The sequence below is a fragment of the Talpa occidentalis genome, unplaced genomic scaffold (assembly GCF_014898055.3).
Source record: "Talpa occidentalis isolate TD23 unplaced genomic scaffold, MPIMG_talOcc4v2.1 talOcc4.9, whole genome shotgun sequence".
Lineage (NCBI taxonomy): Eukaryota > Metazoa > Chordata > Mammalia > Eulipotyphla > Talpidae > Talpa > Talpa occidentalis.
In genome coordinates, this window is record NW_023605305.1 from 79,154,627 (window position 1) to 79,167,389 (window position 12,763).

General features: G+C 40.0%; 1 protein-coding gene across 1 annotated transcript; it reads right to left on the reverse strand.

The window, feature by feature from the left end:
• Positions 1 to 844: 844 nt before the first annotated feature.
• LOC119236852 (cornifin alpha-like) lies at positions 845 to 1,330 on the reverse strand. Its single transcript, XM_037500801.1, has one exon. It carries the CDS (start codon positions 1,328 to 1,330, stop codon positions 845 to 847), a length of 486 nt encoding a protein of 161 aa, XP_037356698.1.
• Between the last annotated feature and the right edge of the window lie 11,433 nt (positions 1,331 to 12,763).

Below are 12,763 nucleotides of genomic sequence, written 5' to 3' on the forward strand. Positions count from 1 at the left end.
TTCTTTCACTCCTAACAGTGACATATCTTGCAACTTTACTGCTGTTTGTTCACTCACCTGGGTCATGTATCCCTCATCCCAGCCTAAAACTCACCTCCTGTCTGAAGTCACTGGATAAGTCTATTATTTCTGGGTGAAATGATTGCGAAAAACCAAAACAATCCGGAGAAACTATGCAGCACTGATTTTTTTTTTTTAAATAGACAGGAGTATGGGGCAGGGTCCCCAGGATTGGGGCTGGCTTGAAGCCAGTGCCATGGAACTAGGTGTGCCTCAGTCCAATGCCAGAGGAGAACCCTGCTCCAGTGTGTCTATCCAAAGAGGCAGGCTCTGGGTTCCTTTACACAAGAGCCATTGCCATTCCAGGGATGCCCCTTACATGCCATCACACACAAAAGTAGAGAAGTGTGCAGACCTGGGGTCAGCTGGTGTCTCCACCAATACCTACTTTGACAGGAGTTACTTATGATGGGGCAGCAGGGAGGGGCAGAATCACCCAGGGACACACAGCCAGGAGTGCACATAAAAATGATTTATTGGAAGTAGAGTAGGAAACATGGGTTTATTTCTCATCCATTGTCCCCAATCAGAAGAACCTGAATAGCTGAAGACTAACATTAAGCCACAAAATCCTGGACTTAATTTAGAGGAAGAGGGGAATGCCAAAGAGTGTATGAAGAAGATTTTTATAGTATATATTATTTAGGATGCAAATAAGAGAAAGACATGACTCAAGGTGAGAACACAGTGATTATAAGAGCTACACGATGACGACAGAGAACAGGAAGGAAGAAGTTGATCAGCATCCAATGGTCGCTCCTCAAGGGCATGGCTGTGAACCGCATTACTTCTGCTTGGTCTTCTGCTGGCCTGGGCCTGGATTGACCGTAGAGATACATGGCTCTGGAACCTTGGTGTGGTCATGCTGAGGGAGCTTGGTGTGGTCATGCTGAGGGAGCTTGGTGTGGTCATGCTGAGGGACCTTGGTGTGGTCATGCTGAGGGACCTTGGTGTGGTCATGCTGAGGGATCTTGGTGTGGCCAGGCTGAAGCACTGGAGGGTAGATCGGTTGAGTCACCTGATGGTGACCAGGCTCAGGGACCTTGGAGTGGCCCTGCACAGGAAATGTAGGATGGCTTGGCTCAGGATACGTGGGGTTGCAGGGCTCTGGAGCCTTGGTGTTGCAAGGGTGTGACCCCCCAGTGACACATGGCTGCTTGGTTGTGGGAACACACGGTTCTTGAGGAGGAGGCTGGCAGGGCTGTTTCACCTGATGCTGCTCCAGCTGGGGGGGTGGGGTGTAGGGCTGCTTCTGCTGGTAGGAACTCATGCTTTGGTGAGGTCTGGACCTAGAGACAGAACAGCTGACTCAGCAGTTTGGTAAAACAAGGAAGAAGCCAAGGTGGATGTCACATATGTCTCATTTCACCCGCCCCCGCCTCTTTTCTTCCTTTCTGTTCCCCCGAATTGAAAGCAAAGGAAGAGTAGTGGATTGTTGTGCCTTTTCAAGAGGAGATGGTTAAAGGTGATTTGCTTGGCTCCAGAGGAGTGGAGGCCTTCTCTATGCTTTCTGTCTCCTGGTGATTCTGAAAACTACATCAACACCACCACACAACAGCCTCCTGGGACTGAGGGAGGCCCCAGGCTTTGGAAAATTCAAAAAGGTGATAAAGTCAACAGTCTGGAGTTTCCCCTCCTCTGCTCACCACAGAGAGTCTTAGCTCTCTTAGGAAATCTATAAAATCTCCTTCAGCCCACACGATTTCACCCCTGAACCTCTGTTTGTTTACACTGTCCTCTGTGTGTGTGTTTTCTGGAAGGTTTTCCATTCCGTGCTGCTTGTCTGCTCAGGCTCCTGCATCCTGGCTCTCCTGCGAGACACGCCACCACATGCCAGCTCACCTTCCTCTCACCACAACACAACTCCTGCCTTGCCCTCTCCACTCACCACTTTCCATGCACTCTGTTTGAAAAGGACACCATGTACTATGTTCTCTGATGGATCATAAGGTCACAGGGTCATGCAGCAAAGGTTGATCCACTGTTGATCATTGAAACTACCTACAGCAATGCCTTTGATATTGAAAATTCTAAAGAAAACTGGAGAGATAACTAAAATGTCACTAAAACTATCTGGATGTGAGCTGAAGTCCATTTCCTCCTGTAATTTAATTCGAGTAACAATCCTTACAGACCCCAGATTCTGCAGTTTCGATCTAAAGTGGGAGTCAAAAATGACTACCTCGAACAAGATGTTATTTAATTAAAAACAAGTGCATCTTTAGACTGTCCAGAGACTCCAGTGAAATAAAATGCCATTGGGTGAACCTGAAGAAAATATAAATCTGGGCCTCACTGGAGGCTCAAAGGGCCAAGCTCCGCGCTATCTGCAGCCGCTTCAGCACGAGTTCGATCCCTGGCAGGCCAGGGAGCTACCCACATGATGCAGCAGACCTCTCCTGCTCCTGTCTCGTCTGCTGCCCCCACAGTAGTCTGCCTGTTCTGCCCCCCACTCTGTCTCTGGTGAATCCTCTCACCACACTCCCCCCTCCCCCCGGATTTCTGACCTGTACTTCAGCTCTTGTATGCATGAATAAATAAATCTTAAAAAAAAAAAAAAAGAAAATACAAATCCAAGTGGGAGACTCACCTGGGGTGCAGAACAGTTCAAGCTGCCGGCGTCTCAGGTCTGCTGTGGAGTCTCTGGTCAGCTGGCTTTTTATACAGAAAACCGGTCCAGCCTTAAGGAAGTGGGATTTTTTTTGTTGGCAGCTCTATCTTCATTCCGGCTTTTATAATGAAAATCTCTGGCTTAACATTTTTGGGTATTGATTGTTTGAAAATGATGTCACCTGGGCCTATCCCACAGTCCGCCCTTTGAGGTGAGGTTCTGTGGACAACAAACAGGATTCTTGGGTGGTGATGAGTTAAACCAGGGAGAAGTTCTGGGTCTTGGAGCAGACATAGCCTTACCGCTTGGACAGGTCTCTACTCTGTAGCTGAGATTGATTCTACTGGCCATTTCCATTTCCTAAGGAACTGTAGAGATGAACAATAGATTCTACAGGTTCTCGTGGAGGGCATGGTGTGGGTGACAACAGTAATCACCCTATATACCACCTCTTTGTGAGTCCAGGCCAGGAGAAGTTTAAAGCTTGCTTTGGAAATGCCTTACTCTGGGGAGACTTTGACGCCATGTAGAACACGAATAGCCTATGCCCTGAAATGGACAGTCTGCATTGACTGCACTTGTTTCTCATGATGGTGTAGAACTGGGTCTCTCCTCTGGGGGCAACAGAGGGGCAAGAGAGTTCAGATTCCCTGAGCTCAGTATCAGCCTTATCCTCTGATGAGGCTAAGATGAAACAGAGGTCACTCACCCAGAATTGACCTCAAAGTACAATCTCTTACTAGGTGTGTCCCTTGAAAAGTCAAACATCCTTAAATCTCAGGTGTGTGTTAGTCCTACCCTTCCCACTGTTCTTGTGTTACCTGCCGTGAACCTGAGTCCCAGGCAGTCCCTGGCATGACCTCCTTCCATCCGTTTCCCAAAGCCCTTGTTGTACTTTTCATCCATACCTTGTCTGGTAGATGTTCAGTCAATGGGATATTGTCGTATTACCTGCTAGAAATGTAGGTTTCTGGAAGAGAGGAAGGAAGGAAAGAAAAATGGAAGCAATGGAGAGAACTATAAGGCAGCTTTTTTGGAAATGATTCACTACTTTGTGACTGGTCTCATGTTATGAGCTGAGAAGAGGGTGAGAATGAATCATCCTGCTCTCCTGTTTTCTACCTCACCCTCCTTCTCCCCTCACGCTATATGACCTATGTCTCTCTCTTTGGGGTGGCGCCGGTGCCACTGTCACAACTAACCTCTAGTTTCTGATATCATGTTTGCTCTCTTCTGGGGATGATTCCAGGACCCTCTTCTGACTAAAACCACTTCTTAGGAATCTCCACCACAGAAACCTCAATTAGACTTTTCTACTCCACCTGGGGTTCTTATCTTCGGGGGAATGTACTTTCTGCTCTCCTGTCTTCCATGAGTCCAAACTTGTCTCTTGTGCCCTGGCTGACCTGAAACTCAGCTTGGAATCTGGGTCACTTTCATGTTCCCTTTGATTCTGGACTTTGGCTAAAGAAGTCCTTTCTTCTGTCCCGTGTTTCCTGCCTGACTAGATTCTCTCCACACTGTCCTAACTGGTGAATCATTCATACAAACAAAAATTGCTGCTGTATCAGCTTAGAACTTTGAATTGATCTCAATACTGTTATTCCTGTTTCTCAATGACTGGGTGTTACGGTTATTTTTGCCGTTCAGAAAAGATTGGTTCCTTTACCAACAATGCTGGGTGGATATAATTTAATGGATAAATCTGGCCTTAGTTTCTGAGAGGGTAAATCAATTGACATGTGATGGAGAGACCTTCCCCAGATACCTTTGTTATTCCTACTAACTTCATTCTCTGGTGTCAGGAAGCTCCTATCCTTTCAATTTCCAATGCCTGGACATGTTGGTTGATGGTGGTGGATATGCATTATATATCTCCAGATCCTCTGGGTCCTGCTCTATTGTCATTTATGGCTGTATGGACCATTCCTGTATGTTCCTTTGGACTCTGTCTCTCCCTTCATGATGGGTTCTCTGATGCTCAAGCTTGAAGTGTCTGTGGGAATCTCTAATGCATTGTGCATATGCAATCCTGAAGTTCAAGATGGCTAATGTTCAGAGGCCTAGAGCTGATAGAAAAATTTTCCTTCTTTAGGTCTAAGGGAAAACATTTATGAGACACACATCTTGTGTCTTCCCAGATATAAGAGATCAAGTTCCAGTTGTTCTCAGTGATTGCCTACTTTGTACAATATTTATGTATTTGTTTTTCATTTTGCACAGTTTCATTGCTACCTGTTCCATATCCCACCTTTTTAGGATTACATTCCTAAAAAAACTATCTATATATAAGATTTTGTTTTAGATTCTGTTTTTGAGGAATCAAGGCTAACATAATTATCAAACACAGGGTATATTTGGGGTGCAGAAGGATAAACATAATTGCCTAGTGATACAAATCAATGTCTAAGCCAGAGTCAAATAAAAAATCACCTGATGGGTCAGTGTAAGATATTTGGAACTGATCTAATTGCCTTTTTTTGGAACCTCCTAAAACTGAGTTGTCCAATAAAGTAATGTGTTGTGGGTTCCTGAAATTATGCTTGATTTCAATAATTTACTGGAAGGGCTCTCAGAACTCAAAAACACATCCAGTTTATTATAGTGAAAGGATACAGATGAAAATCAAAAAGGAAAAGTGTTCATACTCTTGAGTTCAGAAAAATTCAGACATTAGATTCTAGTTGTCATTCCCCCATAGAAGCAAAAGAACAGCACTTAACTTTCCCAGCAATGATGTGTGGCAACACATGCAATATTTTGCCAACCAGGGAAGCTTACCCAAGTCTTGAAGATCAGGGTTTCTGTTGGAAGTCAGTTACATAAGCATGGAGTGTCTGTGTGGCTGACTTCTAGGACTATTTTTATATTACCCCAGAGGTTAAACTGATGCTACATGGCCAATGAACCCAGACAAACAAAATGGGCTTTCACTGTAAATTATATTGTTAACATAAACCAACTGAAATGGCCCAAGTTTTCAGGTATACAAAGACACATTTATCTTACAGGATAAACCAAGGGTTTGGAGGTTATCTCCCAGGATACAGCAATTGTATCACTATAAATATGCTTAATATTTGGAGGATATAATACAGGATAGAAAAACAACTAATCCATTCCATAAAACAACTACCTACTTTTATACTAATTATTACTTGTTTCTTCCTTGATCTATTACTATCTATACTATATGATCAACTTGCATAAAACTATTTATCATAGATATTAGCTGATGGCTATATAGATCCAGGTCTTTCCAGACAATTTTGCATCAGTATTGTATTGTGAGGAGATTTTAACTCAATGTCCTAGTATATTTTATCATTAGTATTACATGTGACTTATTTGCATAGGACAGTTGAATCTTACCAACAATGCCAGTATCATGTCATAGTATGGTCAAGGCATAACACAGTTTCATTAAAGAACAAACCAATAAGATTTACAGAGGTATTTGCTATGCCTCCCCAGTAAAATTGTCCATATAGGTATTATTATGAACAAGGATCATTACCTCTGCCCACAATTTGATATTTCTGAGTTCTAAGTCAGTTGGGGACAATGTAACTTACTTTATCCCAGTTCACATGTTCAACTGAGACTGCATTCCATTTGCATTACTATATATCAGAGTCCATTTCCTTTCTATAGGGAGGGCATGGTGTTATTAAAATAGTTCCTATTCCTGTATTACAGGATAAGTCTTATTGTATTCTGTTCTCAGGTTGAGGTCAGTCTTAGTCCATTGATATAAATTACAAGTTCCTGCAGAGAACTTCACTGTTTCATAGCTTTCGAGGCTTGTAAGATTCCCAAAGGTGTGTCCCTTAAGCCTCAGCAGCTGGGATGGAGAGTCATTGCCTCTGGGTTCCTTAAGTCTCCATCTGGATTAAAATATTCAAGAAGTCCTTTTAGGCTCCAGTAGAGCCTTTGTTTTATGCTAGCATTATCCAGCATTACTTGTTGAGTCTGCCTGACCTCCTCAATAAAGGCCTCATCACATTTCTAGGTGGATGCTTATTCTTTGTCTTCTTCCTAGAAGAAAATTCCCTCTAATCTGATTATTCTAGTTAATAAAGCTTTTACCTCTGAATGTTATTCCTCATTAAGAGACAATTCAAAGGAGATGATAAGCATTCAAAAAGTTAGCTCCCCAAAATGTCAAGGCCCAGTTGACTCTACTGTGAAATTCTACCAAACATTAATGAAGAATTAATGTCAATTCTTCACAAACCCTTGAACATATATATCTAGATACACATAATTTATGTATCATGCATATAATGTATATGCACACACCTGCATATACATGCATGTATATAAAAATTTACACATGCACATGCATATATACACATATAATGTATATGTATATATACACACATAATATATGTATAGACATGCACATTTACATATATAACATGTATACACATGCACATACACATTATATAATATGTCTATACATGCATATACATTATCATATATGCATATATATATGAGGAAGGGGCACTTACCGGTTCATATTGTAAGCACAATATTGCCCTGATACCAAAACCAGAAAAGACATCATGAGAAAACAATAAAATAATATCTCATGAATATACATGTAAAAATCTTCAACAAAATTCTAGTGCACTGACTACAGCAACAAAGAAAAAGATCAAATGAGATTTGCCCAAGAACTGCAAAGTTGGTTTCACCTCCAAGAATCAATTAATGAAATATATCAAAAGAATAAAAACCAAAATCACATGATAATTTCAATAGGTGCAGGAAAAATAATTTGATAAAAATTCAATATCCTTTCATTATAAAAACACTCAATAAACTAGGAGTAGAAAGGAACTGGTAAGGGCCATCCAAAAAGGCCCTTTACAGCTAACAACATGTTTAGAGGTTGCTTTTATCATAAGATCAAAGAGAAAAAGGTTGTCGGCTCTCTTCTCACCTATTCAATATTGTGCTGGAGGTTCTAACCAGCACAATTAAACAAGAAAAGGAAAGAAATTGAACATTAAAAAGTAAAACTACTTGTATTTGCAGATGACATCATTTTTTATATATAGAAAATCCCAAGTAATCTATTTTTAAAAAACCATTGAAACTAATAAGTAACTTCAGCAAGATTGAATGATACAAAATCAACATACAAAAATTTATTGTATTTCTATACATAGTGAATAATTAGAAAATGAAATAAAACAATTTTATTTATAGTAGAGTGAAAAAGAATAAATTATGTAAGGATATATTTCACTAGAGAAATTATATAAGGATATATTTTACTTTTCACTAGAGCACTAAAAAGTAAAAACGAAACCACTGAAAAAAATTAAAAGAATGTAAATAAATGGAAAGTCATCCCTTGCTCAAACACTACACGATTGAACATTATTAAGATAGCAGCACTCTCTGAATTGATCTTGATGCCAATCAGAATTTCAGATGGATGGCTTATCTTAGTCTCCATATCTAAAAGGACCATTTCTGTGCACTAATAACACTCTCTGACATCCTAAACATTTATTCACTTTTCCACAAATGGAGTGAAGTTTTGCCTAGACTTGCAGATTAATCTAAAAGAAGTGACGATTGCTGGCATGGAATGAATTGCCCAATGAATTTAGAAAAACAGAATTTGATGAGTTTTCTGATCTTTGTGAATTGGGTTTTCACCATATATTTTGATTTTTATTGGAATATCAATTAAATTAAATAAATATCCCAGAATATCAATTAATTCATATTTATGTTCAAGATAGAATTATGTTCTAAAACCTAAGACAAAAGACTTTGGATAACTTTTATTGTTCTTGGAAATAGAGTAAAACGAATTATAAGAAAAGAGAAAAATTACTATTGAATCACCATAGAAGCAATATTACATAATAATTAATCAATAATGAGAAAACCACATATTAATAGTTAGAACAAAATTATTATCTATTAATTGATTTGAAAAAATTATACTAACATACCAGCATGCAATGTCTAGTGACTGGCGTTGCTTTAATATGAGATGTCCACAATATTTATTCTTTATAGGATTTCTGCTGTGTGTTAATTGTTAAGCAACTGGTGAGGATTCTTTTAAAATGGTTTTTCCACATATTTTGTAGAATATTAATCCCTGCTGACACACATTGATGATATTTATATTTAGTCAAGTGAAACTGAAGACAATGTGAGAATGCTTAAGTTAAATATTGATTAAACACTGGCAATTTGCTAACACAGCACATAATAAGGCAAGTTCAAGAATGTTGATTTAAATGCTAAGGAATTTTTTTTCTGCTACAATTATCTTTATAATGAAAGATTCTTTTGAGTGACTTAAAGCGCATTTTAAGGACTAATTAGTGTAAGCTTCACCACATATTACTAAGTTAATAAAATGAACTAAGTAATGGGTCAATGATTCTCTAGTTCTTTTCCATGTGTCCTGTCGATCAGTCACATACAACAATCTATTAAAAAAAGAATAACAAGGGCCTCCCTGGTGGCATGTTGAGACACAACCTATGAAGCTGTCTGCAGCCACTGCATCACAGGTTCGATCCCCAGCCGGGGAGATGCCCACATGGTGCAGCAGACCTCTCCTGTCTTGCCCGCTGCTCCCCTCAGCAGTGTATTTCAGTCAATCTGCCTATTCTGTTCTCCACTCTGTCTCTGGTGAATCCTCTCACCCCCCACACTTCTGGCCCATACTCCAGTTCTTGTATGCATGAATAAATAAATCTTTAAAAAAAAAAGAATAACAAGATAGGAGGTGGTCCCACAGGGAGTAGTTTCCAGAAATTTCATATCAAATAACATCTTTGGTACAGATATATCCTGAAAAACAAGAATCAAAAGATAATTATGCATTCTTAGAGTTCCACGTAGTCATTAACAATTGGTCCAAAGAACATCATATTGTGTGATGAAAATGTCTTTCAGAATGACTCTACTCAGACATCGGTCTATTTAACCTTAGAAGGTTGCATAGAATTCTATAAAATAGATTTTTTTTTGAATTTTGCCTAACTTTATAATATTCTCCCAAACAGGACCAGTCTCTTGGGCACCTGGACGAACTGTGCTAAGAGACCACAACATTGTTTTTCTCTGAACCTCTCTCAAGGTGTTGATGAAATGTTGCATTTTTCCACGTTGCATAATCCATGTACTCATTCTTTTGTCCTCAGACACGATTTCTACTCTCCTTTTGTCACTGATTTTAACCCTAATTTTTCCAACTCTTGGGGTGATTGTGAGGTTGGTCACTGGGCTGGTCCAAATTTGCTCAAAGCAATGCTTGTCGAGGCGGGTAACATGAGTGGGATGAGAAGTTGGGTATAGAGCATAACAGAGAACTGAAAGGAATGAAGGAAGAGAATAGACAGTTAATCTGGAACCTGGCAATGAATTGATGAGTGACGTGATTGACTTAAACACTTGGTACTTGTTGGAGCCAGAATACGGAAGAAACAAAAGTCTCCTAATCATCATTTTCTTAGTAAACTAGAAAGCAGCCCCCCCATTCCCGCCCCCGGAATTATGGCAGTCATAATTTTGGTAGGGATCAAGAAAAGTGAAGGTGAGGAAAACCATGAGAAACCAAATGTGGATTTAATTGCATACGTTAGATTAGCACCCAGGCTGTGGACCTGAATTTCTTCACACAGAAACAGCACATGCCTTCTGATGTACAGTGGAGGGAGTCCAGTCCAAAGGAGTTGAGGGAAGAGGAGGTGAGACAAGACTGGGACAGGTTCTCAGTTTGTCTTCAGTGGACATCAGAAGTAAAAGTCAGAGGCTAGGATTTGCAGTCCTCGAACTCAGTGTGGGCCGGGTGGCAGTGTATCCAGGGTCCCCATGGGAAGGTGCAGAGTGGACATGGGGGCGTGTGGGCTACTACTTTCTATGGGTCTGGGCTTGTCCATAGTGCTATCAGCAGTGACATCAATCAGCTAGGAATGACTGGGGACACTCCCTGGGTTGTATGCAGTTCTCGTGGGCAACTCAACTCCCATGGACATTTCCCCACCATAGATAATGTTGCGGCTGGACTGGCCCTTTTGGTTCTTATTATGGTTGCAAGATGCATCTCAGCAACAATTTTGAGAAAATAATGTTTATTTCTCACAAGTGCTGGAGGGGACACAGCATGCCTGAGGGCCGAGCAGTGAGGTTGAAAGTAGGTAGAAAGAGGCAAAAGTGCCTGCTGGGCTTCTGACCTTATTGGGGTAGAAGGTGGGGGGTGCCTACGGTTTCTTTAGTGTTTCTTTAGTTTCTTTAGTGTTGAATTAAAAATATAAGAGTGGGAATTAGGAGTCATCAAGGGAAAGGGGAACATGGGGTCACTCAAGCTGTTGGTTATCTAGGTCAATCAGGTAAGTGAAAGGGAACTTTATGGGTGGAGAGGCCTGGTTTCTTGTCTAGTTGTTTCACTGGAAAGGGTCCCACTCAGCTGGCAGTCCTCATATTAGGGATGATAGCCTTGAAGTGGATGCCTCTATAATCTACAAGACGATAAAAAAGAGTTGATGGTGAGACAGCCTGCAGTTACTCCACTGAGGAAGTAGGGGCTTAGCCCTTGGGCTGCTTTTGTGGGACATGCTGAGACCCTCAGGAATCTTCTGGGTGGCTAGAACATACTTTTCCCTCTAGCTTAGCAAAATCTTTACTGATTTTGATGTTTCTAAATATTATGGTAAAAGGTTTTAAAAAATATTTAAAAGCATCAAATTAAATGTGGAAACACATAGAGCTATTCAAAAAAAGAAAATTAGAAATAACATAAATAGCAAGACATAACCATAGTTATATTTGGCTGTTTTAGAGTCAGGATATTCTTTTCTATAAATCCACACATATATGTATTTTATTTAAAAAGATGCTTTTGGGGCGGGCGGTTTATATTGGGAGTTTAACCTTTATTCTTCTTTTATGTCAGAATTGCTTTAGTTGTTTGGGCTCTCTGTGGTTCCATATAAAGTTCAGGATTTTTTGCTATATTGCCTTGAAGAAACATTGATACTGAAACTTGAAAGGGATTACATTAAATATTGCATATTGTGTTAGGTAACATGGCCATTTTAACAATATTTTTCCATTTCTTTGCATCTTTTATTTCACTGTACAGGTCTTTCATCTCTTTTGTGAGGTTTCTCTTAGGTATTTAATTCCTTTTTTAAATTCCTTTTTATTTTTTACATCATTGTTCATTTTTAAACAATATTTTCTTTCCCCCACCCCCTCAGGTGTAGTCCCCATAGAATTTCCTTCCCCAATGCACCCGTGCACCTTCACCTCAGTCCCCTGTGCTTCTCCCTCCCTCCCTCTGATTCTGCTCCCTCATCCTCCCCTGCAGGATGTCTCTGATTTATAATTGTCTGTTTTTGTTTTGTTGTGTTTTGTACTGTTATTATTTTTTTACACTGATGTCTTATTTGGTTCCCTTATATTCCTGTTATAAGTGAAACGATCTGATATTTTTCTTTTTCCTTGTGGCTTATTTCACTGAGATTAATTCCTTCTAGTTCCATCCACGTGGCTGCAAATGGCATGAGTTTATCTTTTTGATTGCTGAATAATATTCCATTGTGTATATATGCCACATCTTCTTGATCCAGTCATCTATTTTTGGGCTTTGGGGTTGTTTCCAGATTTTACCTATATAAATAGTGCTGCAATAAACATAGGGGTACATGTGCTCTTTTGAATCACTGTTTTTGTGTCCTTTGGGTAGATCCCTAGGAGTGGAATTACCAGGTCATATGGTAGCTCCATTTTTAGTAGACTGAGGAAACTCCAAACAGCTTTCCATAGTGGTTGGACCAGTTTGCACTCCCACCAGCAATGTAGGAGAGTTCCTTTTTTACCACATTCTCACCAACATTTATTGTTGCTTTTTTTTTTTTTATATGTGCCATTCTTACTGGTGTAAGGTGGTATCTCATTTGTGGTTTTGATTTGCATTTCCCTGATTATAAGGGATGTTGAACATTTTTTTATATGCCTGTTGGCCATTTGCATTTCCCCTTTGGAGAAATGTCATTTAAGTTCTTCTGCCCATTTCTTGACTGGATTCTTTATTTTGTTTTTGTT